Consider the following 20912-nt stretch of genomic DNA (forward strand, 5'->3'; position numbering starts at 1 on the left):
TCATTAAATTATGGGGCAATTAATACTGGGATATTAGAAAGCCATGAAAAATTGTCTTTCAAATACATGGCAAAAGATTCATAACGTTAACAACTGGCAAGAAATTAGACAACGTGATTGACCATGTAAAAACCACATACGTAGAAAAAAAGACTAAAAAGATTTAAGTTTATTTGCTTTTTTAGTATTTGAAAACTTTCTAGAGTGTTGTTTAAAACAATTAAAGGCATGTAAGTAAGGATTTTCTAAGCAGCGTCTCTTGCTCGCCTTATTCCAGCTTTCTGGAGTAAGTAAAAACCCAGGTACCTTGTAGCCTCCAATCCTGTGGTCGGGCTTGAATTCTTTGCCGTTTTTCAGCCAGCGCAGCGTGGGGTTCGGGGTCCCACTGGAAGGGCATTTGAACTTCACTGTCTTGGCAGCTGGCACCGCATGCAGTTTCTTTTCCATCTTTTCTGGCGACGTCCAGTAGGGAGCCACGGCTGCCCAGGGAGAGCGGAGAGAGACAGACAGGGCTTGGTCAGGCTTGGGGGAGGCCCCACCCACCTGCTCGCCACCTGTGAACGATGCCTGCACAGGTCCGGACCCCGGAGGGGTGGTCCCCCGGGCCAAGTGTCGTGCCCCGCCACCCCTCCCTTCTCCAGTTGTTTGCCCAAGCTTCCCCCTTTCCGTTCCAACCCAACCCCCGGGCCTGGAGGCCAGAAAGGAAGGAAACAGTGTCTCACGCATACGGTTTGGTTTGGTGTTATCTGTTTCCTTCTCCTCCGAAGAGGAGTCATCGTCGTCATCGTCGTCCTCCGACGAGGGGAGCGCATCTAGGGCAAGAGGGAGGGGGCGCTGAGGTCCCTCCCCGGGAAAAGACGCTGCAGCTTGAATCCAGTCCACAGCCACCCCAGGAACACGAGGGCCAGTCCAGTAACAGCCAAACGCAGAGATCACTCCCCACACTGCCTCCTGGGCTCACACCTCCCTCAGCGCCCATCCCTCCACAGGACAGACACGGTTTATGTAAGAACTGCATGCCCTGTACCCGTTCCCCTTCTCCGCTGACCCCAACACACCCCTTCCCTGCCCTGAAGCCTTTACCCCGGGCAGCTCCATCACAGAGGACAGGTGGGGTTCTCTTTAACTGAACTCCACCCTGCACTCAGGCTCACGCCGTGTCTCAGAACCAGCAGCCAGGGCACCGAAACCCTCCTTTGGAAACCCAGACAGATCAAGGCAATGTGGCCAGAAGCCATTTCCGAAGCCCTGGGCCGAATGCTCTGGAGTCGCAACACTTCTAGCACGTGTCCACTGAGGTCGGGGAACTGCGCTTCCCAACCAGAGTGGACAGGAACCCGCAAAACAGTGGGCAGCTGCCAACGCCTGCCCCCAACAAGTATCCGCCCCTTTGAGCATGTGGTCATCCATCAGGGTTCATGCCAGATGTTTCCCCAGTCCTTTCTAGTTGTTTTGGGGGCATCTGGAGGGAAGTGAAGGAGGCACATCCCTCTGCTGGGGAGGGGGGCGTTCTAGACGATGTTTGGCGGACAGAGGAGAGGCCAGGCTCACAGCCTGAGATGTGTAAGTGGTGTAAAGAGAATTCCAGCTCTACTCAGTTCAGTCCTAAGGTTTTGTAAAAGTCACATCCTACAAGTGGCAGGTCCCCAGAGTCACAGAGCTCTAGGGTTCCCTGGCTGCCCTGACACAGCTCTGGAAGCTAAAGAACACGTGTCTCCCATCAAGCCGTGACTACGGCGGAGCAACTGGGTCATCCCCCATCCCACGGGGACCACACCACGAATCTGGGGACGCTGATGACCAAGCCCAGCACCAAGTCCAAACGGCCAGGGAACAAGAGTTTGGAAGCTGCCTGAGCCCTTGGGCACCCTCAATGACCTGGGCAGGCTGTGCTGGAGAAACCACCTTGCCTCACTGCCCCCCGGGGTGTCAGCGAGCACAACCGAGGTGGGTCCAGGCAGCCCCCTGCTCTCCGACCCGACCCAAGGCTGGCACCCCGAGTCACCCCCTGAGAGCTAAGCCACGCAGCGGGCGGGAGCGATGTTAGTGGGTGGCAGCTTCTGCAGCAGAAGGGGGGGTGTGGATGACGGCAGAGGAAGAGGCCGGCCTCCCCCTGAGACCAGCAGAGAGGGAGGCAGGGGCGGGGAGAGGCGGAGGGCGAACTTGGCTACCCACCTGAGACGTTGACGGAGAAATAGGTGGTGTCGCTGCCGGAGGGGCTGCTGGTCACGCAGGCGTAGAGGCCTGAGTCGGCGGGCACGGAGCCCCGAACCTCCACCTCCTCCCCGGTGATGCGTGTGCGGTTGCTGTCCGCCAGCTGCACCCCGTCCCGCAGCCAGTTGATGCTCTGAACATCGTCCCGCAGCCGGCAGCGGAGCTGCAGCAGGTCACCGGCGTGGACCAGGAGGGACTCCACTTCCACGGGGGCTCCCCAGGGCTGGGCTGCAGCCGCCGCAGGGACCAGGTAGAGGGCAGAGAGAGCGAGGGGGCAGGAGGGATAGGGAAAGACAAAGGCATTATGCCAGCCGCACAGAGTCGCAGCGTCCCCGGGGACGGGGTACGGAGCTGGGGAGGCGGGTCAGTCGGGGGGACGGCTGGCTCTCTGGGCACCCAATGCTTCCTGTCCACCCCAACTCCTCCAGAGGGCAAAGAAGACAGAGGCGAAGTTAGGAAGCAGCTGCAGCAGCATTAAGCAGTTCAGAGTGGGTTTCCCTCCATCCTTTGGTGGGGGGGGGCAGCTGGCCCTCCCCGGGACCCCTGTGTGTGTAAGAGCACCCCTTCCCCACACACGCAGCTCTTTACCAAGAGTGGCCGCTTCCAAGGGGAACACTCTGTTCCCTTTCGGATGGGGCAGCCTCACCCCTGTCCCCAGGAACAAGCCCCCACCAAAACGCAGCAGCCCCCCATGTGGGGGGCAGCGTGTCATGGGCGGGGCTGTAGATTCAAGTGATCAGTACTGGGGGGGGCGCTCTGAGCCCTGCAAGAAGTCCGATGCACAGGGTGTATACGGGAGAGACGGCCCGAGGAGAGGTCAGCTCAGGGGAGCCTCCGGCTAACAGGTGTTGGGCCAGAGGATTCGGAGCTTTTGACTATATTAGGAACGGAGGCCGGCAGCTGCCACAAAACCCACACTTGCCCTGGCAGCAAAAGCCGCTCCACACAAAGCTCCTTTCTCCTCGCCCCACTGCAGGGCTCCCCCTCTCGAGCCCCCCACCTCCTCTACACTGCCCTCCCCCGACACACAGGCACACACACCCACTCCCCCTCACTGCTCCCCAACCCCACCCTGAACCCGGGGGTCAACACACCCACCCCTCTCGGCCAGCAATGCTGAACTCACACCAACAGGAAGGCCTGAGGGCGGACACAGGATGACACCTTCGGGGCGGACCCGTCTACTCCCAGGCACCTCACACCCATCTCAGGACTTGCATGCCTGCTCCTGGCATCTTCCACCCTCTGTCTGGCCTCCACACCTGCAGTAGCTCACACCCACCACCGGCCTGGTTTCTCTGCCTTCTGCAGCCTTCTTTCTTTCTTACCCCCGGTTCGCCACCAGAGGCTCGCCGGCAGCCCCCTTCAGGTCCTGGATTCGGGAGGCTCTGAAAGGCACCTGGCCCCTGGTGTCTCTGCCTGGCTCTCCACCCACCCTCTGGTTCTCAGCCTGGCTGGACACTGCCCCAAAGGCCTTTCTGACCCCAGTCTGGGTCAGGGGCCCTCCCCTCGCAATTGTCGCCCTGGAGGAATGTCCCCTTTCTCAATAAGGTTGCCACAGTGGGGACATATCATATTTACCTTCAAACCCCATCACTCAGGAGGGCCCTGGCCCATGAGAGCTGCCAACAAAAGCTTGCTGAATAATCTGACAATGATGCACTGTCTCTTTGTCGTCTTCCCTTCCAAACTCCGCTTCTCCTTCACCACCTCATTTTAACCCACTCTTTCTGAAGTCCCCACCAGGTTTCTGCTAAAAAACCTCACTGATGAAATGTGTCCCAGGTACCAGGGACTAACAGTAGCTTTTTGGAGGGGCCTCGGATGAGGCTCCGAGGCCATGGCTGCAGGCCAGGTGCCCCTTGACCCAAGGGCTCTGTCTTAAATCCTATGTAAATACTGAGTCATCAAAAAGGAGGTGCTGGTTTAAAAGGGTTTGGAAACAAACCACCAGACCTGCACTCATTTATTTTTGTGAATCAGGTCAAGAGGGACACCACAAAGGTGAGCAGACCACACATTGATTAAAAATAAGCTTTTGTGGGTCTTGGAAAAAAAAAAGTTATTCTTTCCATTTTTAATGGTTTGTGGTTTTGCCAAGAGGAGGCAGAAGAAAAGCCATTCAGACTTGACCCTTAGGGAAACAGAAGACGCTCCTATGGATCAAATCTCATTTTCCTGCAATGACCTCACTGATTAAATATTTTGCAGCTCATGATCTGTACCAGCCGTTGGTCAAACAGTAAACTCCGGTAAACTCAAATTCTTAGCCTCTGGCATCACAGCCTATTTTGACAGGTCTCAGAAACAAATAGGTAGCAGGAAGAACAGGGGTGCTGCCCCAAGAGAAAGCAATAAAGGGAGACTCGGCTCTGCTGGGACCAGCTCAGGCTGATTCCACTTGGATCTGAAACTCCCCACTCTTCCTGGCCAAGACGTGCAAACAGAACTCTTCTGCGTGATCTATATGAAGCCTCAAGAGCCAGCTTACTCGTCCCTGTCCCTGGAGGTCAAGCTCACCCGACGCACCAGGCCACAGTGTGCTAGTCCCGTTCATTCTCCTGATCAATATCGAAGGCTGTGCAGAGGGTGAACTCTAATCCCGTGCTTTGCCTTCAAGGCTCCTCTCAGTCTGTTCCCTCCTCCCCATGTGACCGTCTTCTCCCCACCTTCCACGCCAAGTCTGGCTGTTTTCTGCACTAACCATATTCTGCAGCCACAACAAAACTGACTTCTGCTCAAGGCTGTTGGGCGTCTCTCTAGAACCCTCCTACCTACCTGCTCAAAGTGCACCATTCAAGACACCCACCCTCCTTTTCTGTAAAAACAGTTACCATCTGAATAGCACAAATTTGCATTTAATTCCATGCCATCTTGCACTGTTGCTTTTTCAAACATCTTTACTGAGATATAACTCACATATCATAAAATTCACCCAGTTAGAGTGTATCATTCAATACTTTTTAGTATAGTCACAGAATGCAAATATCACCACGATCTACCTTTAGAACATTTGCATCACCCCAAAAAGAAACCCCATACCCATTAGCTGTCACTGACTATCCCCTCCCTCTCCACCACCCGAGGCAATCATTGATCTGCTTTGTCTCTATAGATTTGCCTATATTAGATAGTTCATATCAGTGGACTTGGGCAATATAGTTTTTTGTGTCCTCCTTTCTTTTAGTATGTTTTCAAGGTTTTTTCATGTTGTCTTATGTACTTTATTCCTTTTAGTGGCCAAATAATATTCCATTGTGTGTGTATACTACATTTTATTAATTTAGTTGTTGGCTGATGTACATTTGGGTGTATTTTTTCCTAATTGTCAAAAGTATCCATGTCTTGCCTAAGAAACAGAAAGCAACTCAGACCAACAGAATGGTCTATTATAGTTTTCCCACAGTGCCTAACAATGTCAGAAACACAGAAAAATATTCAGTAGGTCTTGAAGTTAGCATCTGGCAAAGACTAAATTTTAGAGGAACTGAAAACATTCTTCTCAGTTTAAACCAAAACCTACGGCTCTTGGTTTATGGTGGATTTTTTTCATGGCTAATAGTGCTCTTGGATGTGTGTCAAAGCCTCCATTTACAAAGCAGGTAAATGCCACTTTCTTCGAGGAGGTAATGGAAAGGTAACTGACCACCTGCTGGCTTACTGGGCCCTACCCCTCTGTGTCACTGCCTGGAGTAGCAGCCCTGACCTTGGAGCATCGTCCGTAAGGCAACTGATGCGGGCATCCCTGCTCACTGGCCGCCTGCAACAACCAAGTCATTACTCTCCACTTTCCTGCGGTCTTTGCAGGGTCCCCCATTTATGTCCCCGTTGGGAAGGTCCTTGCATCTGTGGCTCCACCTCCACTGAGATGGCCTTTCTCTGACCAGGACCCATGGACCAGGGCTCTACGTGCCATTAGGCATCAGGGAGCAAGAAAGGAGCTGACACCTTTATTGGGCTGGCCATGACTGATGAAGAAGAGAAAGCAGTTTATTGGGCAGCGACTTGAAAGGACATTCCAATGCTTGATGGATTGGAGTGGGGAGGCTGCGGGGGACGCTGCAAACCCACACACTCGCTTTGTATGTCCTGTTTCCTGAGACATGAGGTGGGCAACGGAGGCTGGGGGACATTGGGTATCTGTATTCCGTGGGGACCTGACCTGAGGCTGAAAGCGCTTGGTATGAGTTTCACTCCGACAAGCTCTGGGTGCAGGGTGCTTGGGGTGCCCCAGAGAAAAATGGTGCATCCTGCTTCCACGCCTACATCAGATTGTCACCGGGAGCAAGAAGGTTAGGGTTAGGGTTGGACCTGACTTGCACACCCTTAGAAGATCCAGGGTGCCCTGGCCATCTCTCCAGAAGACAGGAGGGAACGAAGGCTCCTGCTTAGTTGCCTGAATCTGGGGCTGAGGAGGGCTCTGGTCCTGGGGCAGCTTCTAAGACAGTGCGGACAGCAGGTGGACCATGGAAGACCGTGCTGGCTGGACCCAGGACTCTCTTAGTGGGAGGGACGGGGGTTCAGACAGCAATCACCAGTCCCATCTGCTTCTCTAATGGAATCTCTCCACCCTCCAAGGGGAACTAGGAACAGATCAGGGACCCACACATTTTAGTAATCCTCAAGGAAGCAGCTAGAAAAACAGTGGTGAGAGGCGGTACTTCTCAAGCCTAGGAATGTGATCAATGTTAGCGAGGCCCTACAGAATCCCTCCTCCAAAACACCAGGGCTCTGTAATTGCCAACGAGCCAACAGGATATAGCAGTTGGCTCATGGCAGGACTGGGCCAGAAATCTGCCACTGCCATCCAGCAGGCAGCTCTGTCCTGGGTTCATCTGTTCAGATCCAAGTTCTTGATTCTAAACTCCGAGTCTTCTGCCAGCCCTGGGCATGGTGTAGGATGGGCAATGACCACAAGGAGGCTCAAATCCATACAAACGTGGTCATTAGGAGATGAGACCCCAGTTTCCCCCAAATCCAAGAAGACAGGGACTTTCTCTCCAGAATGGCTATCAGCGGGTGTCTCCATGAGCCCTTGTTGTTGTGCAAAGAGATGTCATGGATTAAAATAAGGAGCAAAAGAGCTGGTCAGCCTTGGGCTAGCCAGGGTGATAAGATTTACACAATACCTGGTTGGTATGGAGTACTTTATCATACATCACGAGGTGACGGGAGAAGAATATGAGAGCCCAGGACAGGTGACCCAGCACAGGCTCTGAGGTTTCACAACTTAAGTATTGGTGATCAAGATGGATGGTGATGTTCGCAGCACCGGGGAACATGACGGTAGAGGAAGGCAGTGAAACTTTGTGGGAAGCAGAAAAAGATAGGGTGCTTCCAGGCAAGGCAGTGCCTCGGGATGAAGGGGATGGGAGATGAGACTAGGCCATATGGCCTGCCTGGAACAAAAGAAGACACAGCAGAAAACAGCCCCCTCCGAATGATTTCAACTTAAAGGTCGGTGGATAGAACAGAACCACTCAAGAAGTCCCAGGGAACGCGCTCCTCTGCAGTCACTGTGAATGCAGGCTTTTCATGCCACATAGACAAACATACCTGAAAATGTATTTTAAAAATACCACTTCACCAGCCTTGGTCCCATAAGAACCAATTTGGTCTGGAAGCTATCCATCCCGGAGCCCCACAACTTTGCATGAACCCAGCGAGGAACAGCACCATATTTGCAGAGCACTTTATGACTGACCACGCGCCTCCCCATATATTATGTTGGGATCTTTAAACAACTCTGAAAACAGCAACGCCAATATTGGCCAATACTGGCAGCAGGCTTACTATCTACATCCCATATCCTGGGAATGCTTTTACTACAGTGTCCCTGAATCCTCAGAGCAACCATGAAAAGTTAGTAGCTCGGTCGTGCCCGACTCTGTGACCCCATGGACTCGAGCCCGCCAGGCTCCTCTGTCCATGGGGATTCTCTAGGCGAGAATACTGGAGTGGGTTGCCATTCGCTCCTCCAGGGGATCTTCCCCACCCAGCAATCGAAGTTGGGTCTCCTGTATTGCAGGCAGATTCTGTACCAACTGAGCCACCCGGGAAGCCCATAGGAGGTTGATTCCATTGTTACTTCTACCCTGGGAACGCAGAAGCTGATGGTATGCCGAGTGCAAGTGCTTCACAACAACCCCGTGAAGTGAGGACCATCACCCTCATTTGACAGAGGGGACATGGAGACCTGGGAGGTTCAGGATGTGTCCAAGACAGCCCACCTAGTCAGTAAGTGGCTGAGCAGGGATTTGCCCCCAGGTGGTCTGGCTCTTCAGAATCCATATGCATCCAGAACCTCTGAAAGAGACCAGCGCAAAGGGTCTCTATTTGCACTGTCTTTGCAATCCTTGCCTCCGGAAGGCGACAGAAACCCTTTCTGGTCGGCCCCTGGGTCCTGCCTAATGGCACCTGCGTCTCCTACCTTCCTCCCATGGGACTCTGCAGGGGCTGCTTTAGCCTCCTCCTCCTCTTCTCAGTTCTTCACCTCCACAACCACTACTCGATAACTTGGTGTTTTTTTACTTACAATGCACTTTCCTGGCCGTGCTCATCCACGCTTTAGAGTTGAGCAGGTGTGACCGCGCACATTTGGCAGACGAGGAAATTGGGAGGCGGTGGGGGGGCGGCACGGTGACCATGGCGGACCCGGGGCTAACAGTAGTGCCCCATCTTGGGGCGGCACCTGATGCTTTACAGGGCGAGTTTATTCACCTCTGTGCTCATTTGCATTTATTTCAGTTAAACACGAGACAGTGGAGGTCGAGAGACTTCTCCCAAAGTCACAAAACAGTCACGAGTCTTAACCACTGAACCACCAGGGAAGTCCCCCAAGTCCCTCTTGAGTGCAGCTTATAGCTGAGCTGATGTTTATTCACCTCTGTGCTCATTTGCATTTATTTCAGTTAAACACGAGACAGTGGAGGTCGAGAGACTTCTCCCAAAGTCACAAAACAGTCACGAGTCTTAACCACTGAACCACCAGGGAAGTCCCCCAAGTCCCTCTTGAGTGCAGCTTATAGCTGAGCTGATGACCTCAGATGACCCCTGCCCGATCCACTGAAAAGATCAAGAATGTCAGGCAAAGAGGTTGGCCTCGGCTCCCCTGGGCCAGCTCCTCCTCCTCTCCCATCACACATCCTGACTGTCCCAGCCCTGGCCCAGGCACTCGGTATCCTGTCCCCTCACGCCCCTGGTTACCCGGTTAGCATGCCCTCCTCCAGGACCTGGGGCCTCTCAAGTCCTGGCCTCCCCCCAGCTCTCCTGCAGCCCCCTCCCGCCCCCTCGCCAAGCCAATACCCTCACTGCCCTTTCTTTTGCTTTCTCCTAAAATACTATTGTTTCCTGTCTCTCTATCACTTCCCCAGACGGGAAAACTCATTCCCTGGAGATTTCTGCAGCTCTGTTGTACAACTCATTTGTAATGTGACTTGCAGATTTTCACGGCTTTATCGTGAAAAGTGCCTGGCTCATTCAAAATGCTCGGCTGAGGGCTGATCCTTAAGTATGTCTCATCTACCCCGGGAGGTCAGTGTGGCATCACCTCTGTGCCCACTCCAGAGGGGAAGGGTGTAGGGCTTGAATAGCTAGCCCCCCAACAAACCCAGGTGTGACGGCTCTCCACAGTTGTCATCCCTTTTTGTTGTTCAGTCGCTCAGTCCTGTCCGACTCTTTTGAGACCCCATGGACTGCAGATTGCCAGTCCTTCACTATCTCCTGGAGTATAATCAAATTCAGGTCCACTGAGTCGGTGATGCCATCCAACCATCTCATCCTCTGTTTCCCCCTTCTCCTCTTGCCCTCAATCTTTCCCAGCATCAGGGGCTTTTCCAATGAGATGGCTCTTTGCATCAGGAGGCCAAAGGATTGGAGCTTCTCCATTCCGAGGAAATCCTTTGGATTCTGTGTTTCTGGGTTGAGAAAACTAGAAGAGAGGGCCATGCTCTTCGGTAACGTGGGGAACTGGTGGTCCAGGAATGTTTACAGTCTTGGCACAAACTCCCCAGAGATAAATGAGGGGGCAATTGTGGGTGGGGGAGGAACTCGGGGTGGCTTTGAAAGCAACTTAAAAGGAAGACATAACAGCCCAGCGGGTCCCCGGGAGCCCTCTGTCGAGGTTTTTATTACGTTATTTTGGCTTTGAAATGGAACTGAAAACTTACTTTAGTCTGGCAAGGCCAGGCCAGAGGGGATTCTCATCAAAATCCTGGGGGACAACGGTCATCCTGCAAAGGTGGGGGGTCCAGGGAGGAAGCCCTCCGGATGCGTGATCCCCTGGACGTGCGGCGTCCCCGAGACGGGGTGCACACAGACGTGTGAAGGAGGGGACACGGGGACACCAGTCAATTAGTGGGGCCTGACACCCAGATCCAGCCGCATTCACCGGGCCCCCGACCCCGGGGGATTTGGAGTGTAGGGTTTTTTTTTTTTTGAAATAGAAAAAGGGAAAGAAGTAAGAAGGAGCATTTTGCATGCAAATGGGCCGCTGCCAGAAGAGCCCATTAAAATGTAAAAACTCCACATTCAGCCTGACAAAACGGTGCAAACTGCTGCGTGGGCCAGAGGGGCAGCAATACAGCTCCCGACAAAGGGGCCTGGCCACAATGGGAGCTGAATGGTCTCAGTCAGCGGGTCCCCAATCGCGTTGCCATGGGGACCCCACCCGGGCTTACCAAAGGTATTTCCTGAGGAGAAAGGCAGAGCACACACGCCCAGGCGGCCCGGCTAATCCTGACAGGAAGCCATTGCCATTCAGCAGCCCAGGGGCTTGGGGCCGGGAGTTGTGTTTTGTTTTTATTAAAAAAAAAAAAAAGATCTCGGGGCTTTTGTGTCGTCCCATCTCGTCACTGTAATTTAGCGCCGAGCCGCCCGCGCTGGCCGAAGCCGCAGCCAGGACCCGGCACCCACTCCAAGACCCCCCAAAACCGGCTCCCCGGTTAAGCTGCAGGGCAGGCAGGCGAATCCCTGTATATTGTGCAGACCTTCCCCAAAGACGCAGCGATGGGTAACCCAGCATCAGGGTTGAGCCTGGCATTCTAGTTGATGCATTTTCTTCCCTCCTAGGGACTGGGTTCCCCACCTTCCCCCCGCCCCACCCCCATACCTCCCACCACGAGGAGGACGACACTTCCAGGCTGGGGAGGGGGCTGTAATTACGTGATTAACAAAGGAATGTGCCAGGAGTAGTTTTTAAGAGAAATCTCCCCTCCTCCTCTTGCCCCAGTGTTTACAGAAGCACTCCGGGCAGAAACGCTTCCTCCAAAGGATGCCCGGTACCCTTGGCTGCCCTCCTGCCTGCCTTACCAGGAAGAAAGAGCTGCCCTGGGCCTGGGCAAGCTCACCCAAGTCATGCGGGAAGAAGCGTCGGGAGCAAAGGTCGGTCTGCAGCTACTGGGAAGGAAGGTCTCTCAGCTCCCGGTTCCTAGAAGTTTGTCACCGGCTCGCACTCGGCACCAGAGGAATCAGCCTTGGCAGATTTAGGGAAGACAGCCAACAACACAGCTGGCGGTGGAGACAGAAACTCCTGTGTGACAACTGCCCCCCTTGGACACAGTTTAGGGTAAATTAACATTTCCTGAGCAAACTTGTATGTGGAAGGAGCCGGCCTCCGTGAAGATAACAAATGAAGGGGGCTGGCCCAGCCAGGCTTGTGGGTTTGCAGAGTTCATGCTCTTGCCTCTAAACCCTCCCCTGCAAAATCTTTTGAATCTGGCATTTTGATGGGGCAGTGCAGCAGACCGGAGTTCGATCCCTGGGTTGGGAAGATACCCTGGAGAAGGGAACGGCAACCCACTCAAGTATTCCTGCGTGGAGAAATCCATGGACAGAGGAGCCTGGCAGGCTACACTCCACGGGCTTGCAAAGAGCTGAACACAGCTGAGCAATTTAACATCCTCCCTGGTGGCTCAGGCGGTAAAAGCATCTGCTTACAATGCAGGAGACCTGGGGTTCCATCCCTGGGTCGGGAAGATTCCCTGGAGAAGGAAATGGCAACCCACTCTGGTACTCTTGCCTGGAAAATCCCACGGACAGAGAAGCCTGGTAGGCTACAATCCATGGAGTCGCAAAGAGTCGGACACGACTGAGCGACTTCACTCACTCACTCACTCACTTGAGCAATTAACACAACACGTGCTAGATCGGTTGTTAAATCGATTGTTTGGGCAGCATTAAGACTGTGTCTCATCACAGCCCTGGAAGCTTCTAGAGCCATGTTCAGTGGGTCCCATCTTGGGAAAAGAAGTTGGAGAGCCTTGTTCATTCATGGAAAACTTCCCCTAAAGAACCACACACCCAGGAAGGACACTTGTGTAGGGATCGGGACACTCGGATGGGGAACTTCTCCCACGTCCTAAACTCAAAGCCAAAGTACCATCAGTCACCAACTGTGACAACACAGAACACCTTCCCCCCCAAGTAGTCAGGGAAAGCTGGACTAGCTGAAGAGGGGTGTGTGTGTGTATGTGTGTGTGTGTGAGTGTGCAGGGGTCCTGCTGCTCCGAGGGGAGCTCAGACCCTCCCACCACTGGCCCGGAGCCAGGCCTCCCCAGCCATGTGTCTGCAGCTGTGACCTGTCAGGCACTTCCTGGTCTGGGTTCTGTAATGGAAAGATCATTAAGAGTGGGGGAGGGACGACGGCGAAGAGGTAACCGGGCAGCTCCCACTCCGCCGAGCTCTGACCTTAGAAGTCCGGTCAGGTTCCTCGAAGAAAAGAATGTAGGCGCCTCCCCCCGCCCCGCCCCCTCCCAGGACCTCCCCTCCCCCCCCCCCCAACTCTGGTTTGGGGAAGGAAACCCCAGCAGCTGGCTAGGAAAACACTGTGGCTTCCTAAACTTGCTGATGAATTAGCTGAGGCCACAGCTGCTTCAGCATCTGCCTTTTGCCCTCCCCACCAGTCCTCGATGGGTGCTTCGGAGAACATGCACCAGGGCTATCAGCGCCCTTCGGGTCGGCCACCTTCCTTCCCCGGCCAGTCCTGTGGCTGCGATGGTGGGCCTGGGTCATCGGACCCAGTGCAGGACGAGGATCACTGCAGTGGGGAAAGGGACTCTTCATAAAGTCACATATTTCTTTTTTTCCTTGTTAAAGAAATGCCCCTTATTTGAGAATAAAGGTGACGGACATCCTTTATTTATTTATTGGCAGAACTGTGTGGGGATCTTAGTTCCCCAACCAGGAATCGAACCTACGGCTTGCTGCATTGGGAACTCGGATTCCGGGAGTCTTAACCACTGGACCACCAGCAAAGTGGTGTAAAAGCTGGTTTAACAGGCGGAGTGTGAGCTGGGAAAGTGAAAAGTTCTGGAGCAGGAAGGTGGTGATGGTTGTACAACAATGTGAACGTATTTAATGCCACAGAACTGTACACTTAAGAAAGGTGAGTTTTATAGGAGGTATATTTTACCATAATAAACACTATCGGTAGTGGAGAATGTTGTGTTTTTTTTTTTTTTTTTTAACCCAAAATATTGGGAGGTGGGGATCTGGCTTGTGAAATCTAAAAATCTGGGACTAATGGCGTCTCCACAGACTGGGAGGTAAGCGAGGGGTAGAGGGCCCATGGACATACCATGCATTCATCCTCTCTCTTCTTCACATTCACCACAAAAGTTGACCATTTAGTACTGTTCTCAGAAGTTTGGAAGCTCCAATACTTTGCCCGCCTGATGTGAAAAGCTAACTCACTGGAAAAGACCCTGATGCTGGGAAAGATTGAGGGCAGCAGGAGATGGGAGCAGCAGTTGGACTGTATCACTGACTCGATGGACATGAGTTTGAGCAAGCCCCGGGAGATGGTGAAGGACAGGGAAGCCTGGCATGCTGCGGTCCACGGGGTCGAAAAGAGTCGGACATGACTGACCAACAACAAACAAGAACTGTTTTCAGAAACTGAAAGAGCGTGGTTTGGGGATTTTTCTCCCTGAGATGAAATGGCTCTCAGAGCAGGTAGAAGAACCAGGACCAAAGGCTGCCTGGAGGGTCAGCGTCCACACTGGGGACTCCTGTGCTCCGGTGAGCTGGGGCATCTAGAACAATGAGCCTCTCGGGAGAGACCGCCTACTATGGGCAAGATTCACATTCCGGGTGTCCCAGGAAATGAGAACCCCCTTTGAAACCCTTATCAAAACCACTTAGTCCCAAACCCTGCTTGAGCCCCAGGTGGTTGCCGAAACAGTACTGGCGTGGAAGTCGCTGGGGTGACTGCGTGACCTAGGCCAAGTCATCCCTCTCTCGGCCTCCGTGTCCTCAACTCTGAGATAGCAAGGCCGGCTGGACAAGCTCTCATCACCCCCTACCGCCCTCCCCCTGCAGCTCTAACCAACATTCTAAGCTTCAACCGGGCCTGGGAAATTGAGTGCCAATTACTGCGTCCCCTCGGCCCCTACAGCACAGCGCTCCCTCTTTGGTGAAGGAAGACAAGAGAGTGCAAGTTACTTTTCCTTAAAAGAGGGGAGGGGACGTCCCTAGTGGTCCAGTGGTTAAGACTCTGTGCTTCCGCTGCACGGAGCTCGGGTTCAATCTCTGGCCAGGGAACTAAGATCCCACATGCCAAATCATGCGGCCAAAATAAGACACAAGAATGTAATATACAGCACAGAAAATATAGTCAATATTAAAAAAAAAGAAGCATGTGGCCAAATGAAACAGATAAGACATAAGAATGTAATGTACAGAGCTTCCCCCCCCCCCCGACCCCCCTCTACCCCCTGGTTGGCTCAGCATGTAAAGAATCTGCTTGCAATTCAGGAGACACAGGAGATACGGGTTCAGTCCCTCAGTCGGGAAGATCCCGTGGAGATGGAAATGGCAACCCACTTCAGTATTCTTGTCTGGAGAATTCCATGGACAGAGGAGCTGGGTGGGCTACAGTCCATGGGGTGGCAAAGAGTTGGTCACGAGTAACTAGGCACCATAAGCATGTAATGTAAAGCATAGAAAAAAGAGTCAATATTTAAAAAGAAAAAAAAAGAAAGAAAAAGGGATTCCATTTTGGCCACAGAGTTATGGCCACCAGCACCTTCAATATATGTCTCTCTTCATCTTTTCCCTCTGGCCCGAGATGTTCCAGAAGAAATCTCAGAACTGAGGGTGCAGGGTAGCCCAGAGACTATGACTGAATAAGCTAGGAACCCAGGTATTCTGGAAGAATTTATTTTATTTTTTTTATGCTCACTAGCTAGGCAAATACATTTAAAAAATGGACTGGTAGTCAGCGGGTAGTGGTGGAAGACTAACATTATAAAATAAATGCTTCTTCCTAGTGTACCTTTCTGGCATTAAGAGAGGCTTGAGAGAGCAAATAACGTGGACTAAAGTTCTGGATGCCAAAGGGAGAATTTTGTTCAGTACGTTAGTCAAGGAACCTGACTCTTTAAGGTTTAAAAGCTAATTCCTAAAACCGAAGGGAAACAAACCTTAATCCCCAAAGTAAACCCTGAAGTTGGATAATCAAGGGGCAGACATTTCCGAACGCAAAAGGTCCAATGATGGGAGAGCTGAGGACATTCCAACGGCAGTGATAACTGACTTCAAGCCCTAAGCAAAGCAGGAGGGCGTTCCTGGAAAAGGGTTTCCTTCCCCGCAGACAACTCTCTACTCCTGGTCTTCCTCCCTCCAATACTCCCCAGCACTCAGCCTCAGCCCTCTTTACCCTCCTCGCCTCCCAGTACAGAGGTTAGAGTCATAGGTGCCTATATCAAACAGACCCAAGTCAACTCCTTGGGGAGTGTTCATTTGACCTCTCTGAGTCAGTTTCCTAAATGTTTCCTAAACATCTACCTTGTAGGCTTTTTGAAGTGAGTGAGAATTAAGAGATATCAGAGATTCTCAAAGTGTGATCCCCAGACCAGCAGCACCCACATCTTTGGGGAACTTGTTAGAATCACCTGGCAGGGGCCCCGTTGCAGGCTCCAGAGCTCCAGGGGTGAAATGAGGCAGGGGTGTTTAACAAGTCCACCGCGTGATGTCCCTGCAGGGAAAATCTGAAAACCACTGCGTTAGGTGACATAAAGGGCTCAATATGGGGTAGCAGTTACTATTTCTCACCTATTTGCTGTACTTTTTCATTGAAAAGGATTTCATTCCTAACTTCCCCATTTTAAAAACTGGAAATAGTTTGTATTTTCCCCTCTAATTCCTTTTAAAAAAAAATTGGGAGTATGGATTTTTTTAAATGGGGGGGGGCCTAGATTTTATTTTTCAATATTAATTAATTTATTTGACTGTGCCAGGTCTCAGTTGTTGCACTCAAGATCTTCGGTCTTCCTTGCAGCATGTGGGATCTAGTTCCTTGACTAAGGATCGAACCTAGGCCCCTGCATTGAGGGGAGCTTGGAGTCTTAGCCATTGGACCACCAGGGAAGTCCTAGTGGAGTATAGCTGATTTACAATCTTGTGTTAGTTTCTGATGTACAGAAAAGTGAATCAGTTATATATATACACATGCAATGGTAGCAGTGTTAATCGCTCAGTTGTGTCCTGCTCTTTGCGATCCCATGGACTATAGCTGGCCAGGCTCCTCTGTCCATGGGATTCTCCAGGCAAGAATACTGGAGTGGGTAGCCATTCCCTTCTCTAGAGGATCTTTTCGACGCAGGGATCGAACCCGGGTCTCCCACATTGCAGGCAGATTCTTTACCGTCTGGTCAGGAAGCCCATACACACACATACACACACTCACACACATCCACTCTTTTTTAGACTGTTTTCCCGTACAGGTCATTACAGAGTATTGAGTAGAGTTCCCTGTACTTTACATAAGGTTCTTATCACTTGCAAGTATCTTTTTTAAAAAAGAAAATGGATGGTTACTTCCCTGTGCATTCATGCATGCATTCATTTATTCAAAAAGTATTCGCTGAGTGCCTAATACGTATCAGACAGTAAGGTGCTGGAGTGACCAAAAAATAGAGCAAAACCTCTGCCTTCCTGATAAATGTGTGACCCACCAACGGTGGTCAGCGTGTGCTTTCACTTTAGGGAAGAAGCCTTCTCCTGTGGCTTCAGATGTCCTCATAACCTGGGTTTTAAGTCCTTATTTGAGATTGTCTTTGGATGACTCTTCTTCAATGAGTCACTTACTGTATTTTCCTACGTGGACTCAGAGTGACACTGGCTGGGGCTGGGCCTGACCCAGGGTGAAGCTGGGGCGGGGATGCCCTTTGTCCTGGGCCTCCAAGACTTTCATGCTTTCCCCCCAAAGGTCATACAGACAATTACTGAAAGAGGGGCTTCCCCGGTGGTGTAGTGGTTAAGAATCCACCTACCAATGCAGGGGACATGGGTTTGATCCCTGGGCCAGGACGGTCCTGCACGCTAAGGAGCAACTAAGCCCGTGCGCGGTAACTACTGAAGCCCTTGAGCTCTAGGGCCCGTGTCTGCACAAGACAAGCCACTGCAATGAGAAGCCCTCGCATCGCAACTGGAGAGTAGTCCCTACTCACTGCAACTAGAGAAAGCCCTAGGGGAGCAGGAAGACCCAGCGCAGCCAAAAATAAATACACAAATAAAGTTAAAAAAAATGAAGTACTTAGCATGGATGTGTATTTCCTATGTTTGGACTAATGAAAAATAGAACCCTTAAGAAAAAAAAGAACTGGAAGAAAATATTTACCAAATAACTTACAATAAATCTGTGTTCTATTCTCGGGGCACACTTCAGACAGAATACTACAAATTAATATATATGCTGAGTATCCTTTCAATTTAAGTATTCTGTGACTAGTCCAAGTGCATTATAATATGTATTTAAAAATATTACTTTGCTAAATATAAACACTAAGAAAAACAAAATTTCAAGACCCTATCACCTTGTGGATTTTTTTTTTTTGCATTTCTTCATGTTTTAAATATAGAAAATATATATTACTATATACAGACATGTATGTATATATACTGGTGGGGGCTTCCCAGGTAGTACTGGTGGTAAAAAACCCTGCATACCAGTGCAAGAGACATAAGAGACATGGGTTCGATCCCTGAGTCAGAAAGATCCCCTGGAGGTATTCTGGCCTGGAGAATCCCCATGGACAGAGGAGCCTGGCGGGCTACAGTCCATGGGGTTGCAAAGAGCCGGACATGACTGAAGCAACTTAGCACACACACACACAAATACTGTAGCCTCAAAAGGATAATAGTGTTCAGGCCTGCTGAGCCTTCTAGCCATGTTTACTTTCATCTATCAGACATTGCTGGACCATTTTAGAAGCAATCCAGGTGGTTTACATGTCCAGACAATACACTATATTCTAGAACAAGTGTGACCAACAAGGAAAACTCAGGTGTGGACTCTGACGCTTTTAGTTCAGTTCAGTTCAGTTCAGTTCAGTTGCTCAGTCATGTCCGACTCTTTGCGACCCCATGAATTGCAGCAAGCCAAGCCTCCCTGTCCATCACAAACTCCTGGAGTTTACTCAAACTCATGCCCATCAAGTCGGTGATGCCATCCAGCCATCTCATCCTCTGTCGCCCCCTTCTCCTCCTGCCCCCTAATCCCTCCCAGCATCAAGGTCTTTTCCAATGAGTCAACTCTTCACATGAGGTGGCCAAAGTATTGGAGTTTCAGCTACAGCCTCAGTCCTTCCAGTGAACACCCAGGACTGATCTCCTTCAGGATGGACTGGTTGGATCTCCTTGCAGTCCAAGGGACTCTCTCAAGAGTCTTCTCCAACACCATAGTTCAAAAGCATCCATTTTCCAGACCTCTGATCCCAGACCTTCGCCAAGTAGGAAGTCTCAGCTACACTGGGAAGGGCTGTTTTTGTTCTATTGATTATTCTAGGCTAGGGAACCACTTTGACTGGGACGGCTCACAGACCTATGAGCAATGCACAGCCTCACAGTCAAGAGCAGAAGAATGTCTCACAAGAAATGGCACAAGGCAAGCATCTGCAGCCTTACCCCAATTGCGCACATGTATGTGTCACCCCAGAAAGGGAGGTGACGCCTACCTCCTGTGAGATAAAAGGGAATGACCCAGCAACATTTAAATTGTAATGCTGGTCTGCTTGAATTTTGGGGAGAAACCCAGTTTATAGAGAGACATAGTATAAGACACTAGAAAAAAATTTACTGGAGTCAGACCTACCTGAACCTGAATTCCACTTTCACCTCCCATCAGCTGTGTGTTTGAGTAGTTCAGTAGTGTCTAACTCTTTGAGACTGTGGACTGTAGCCTTGCCAGGCTCTTCTGTCCACGGGGTTCTCCATGCAAGACTGGAGTGGGCTGCTATTCCCTTCTCTAGGCCCATCAACTACATGACTTTAGATAAATAACTTAACTCTCTGAACCTCAGTTTCCTCATCTGATTATGGAAATAAAACCTATGGCCATGGGACTGGTGTAGAGGTAAAAATATGTAAAGGATGCAGAATGTGAAAATGTAATAAACAGTATTTATTAATTACAATTTTTAAAGATCTTAACTGGTATCACCTTTCTGGAGCAGTACTATGTAATCACAACTTTTAGAATGTATCTAAAAGATTTTAGAATGTATCTAAAAGAATGTATCTAAAATCTTTGGATACATGGACAAATTTTATATGTGAAAGTATATTCACTTAAGTGTAAACTAGTGAAAATAACTTAAATGCCCAATAGTGAGGACTGCATAAATAAATAAATCTTGTACATCTATACTTCTGTGTAGTTACTTGAGCATGATGCAAGGCAATAAGTACCTGCTTATGTTACAAACTAGTATCTAATGTATAAATTACCTGTTTGAAAAGTCATGTTGTATAAATGTAGAAAAAAACTAAAGAAATAGATTCATTGTTAATAGTGATTATTTTTGGATGGTGGTCATGTAAGTTTTTCTCTTTACAAGCCTATATTTTCTAAATTTTCTATAATGAAATACTCCTTTTTTTTTTTTTTCTGATGTGGACCATTTTTAAAGTCTTTTTTTGAATCTGTTACAATATTGAGTCTGTTTTATGTTTTGGTGTTTTGGCTGCGTGGCTTACGGGATCTTAGCTCCCCGACCAGGGATCAAACACCCACCCCCTGCATTGGAAGGCAAAATCTTAACCACTGGACCACCAAGGAAGTCCCCCAAATATCCCTGGTTTAAAAGAGCAATAAAAACATTCCTGATTGCACAGAACTTTGCTCTGGTGGAGGAAACAGCCATATATTAAATAACGTAAGGCAGAGGAAAGTCAGTGCGAGATTGAAAGCTACACAAAAAGGAAGAAAAAAAAGTGATTTATTTGGAAACGGAGGAGGGCTTCAATAGGGAGATGGCCCTTAAGCTACACCTTAATCTAAGAGTAGAAATGACAGAGTGAAATCAGGAAAGGCTAGGGATGAACATTTCCAGCTACGGGACCAGGATAAACAATGGTTATATATGCATGTGCATGCTGTATTAAACAAGGAAGAGGGAAGCCTTGTTTGGCGAGATGGATGGGTGGATGGGAGAGAGGGGAGCAAGGAAGGTAGGTGGGTGGGAAGGAAGGAGGGATGCAGGGAAGGGAAGTAGAAAGGAAGAAAATGCAATCAGTAAACAAATGGCGAAGAAACCGTTAGCCAGAGGCTAGTGTTTAACCCTGGAGAACACAGAGGAAGGGATAAGGGCTTAAGTTCAATTTTCGCTGTTGATCAAGTATGTGAAACTTTACCACTGATGGTTTTTAATCTCTTTCCCTGCCCAAACTCATGACCACTAATGTCCAGTCTTCACCGA

At 50.4% G+C, this 20912-nt stretch overlaps 1 protein-coding gene across 3 annotated transcripts in view; it reads right to left on the reverse strand.

The window, feature by feature from the left end:
- The window catches only part of FGFR1 (fibroblast growth factor receptor 1), a 49300-nt gene that overhangs the window by 13090 nt on the left and 15298 nt on the right, over positions 1–20912 (reverse strand). The window contains exons 3-5 of one of the 3 annotated variants that reach the window (XM_065947542.1): positions 2176–2442; positions 729–812; positions 307–479 (exon numbers count right to left, since the gene is read on the reverse strand). In XM_065947542.1, the coding sequence (XP_065803614.1) occupies positions 307–479; positions 729–812; positions 2176–2442 (524 nt within the window). Of the gene's footprint in view, positions 1–306; positions 480–722; positions 813–2175; positions 2443–20912 lie in introns of all 3 variants that reach the window. The other 2 variants (XM_065947541.1, XM_065947543.1) reach the window with 2 other exon arrangements.

This window comes from Muntiacus reevesi, chromosome 10, assembly GCF_963930625.1.
Source record: "Muntiacus reevesi chromosome 10, mMunRee1.1, whole genome shotgun sequence".
NCBI classification, from domain to species: domain Eukaryota; kingdom Metazoa; phylum Chordata; class Mammalia; order Artiodactyla; family Cervidae; genus Muntiacus; species Muntiacus reevesi.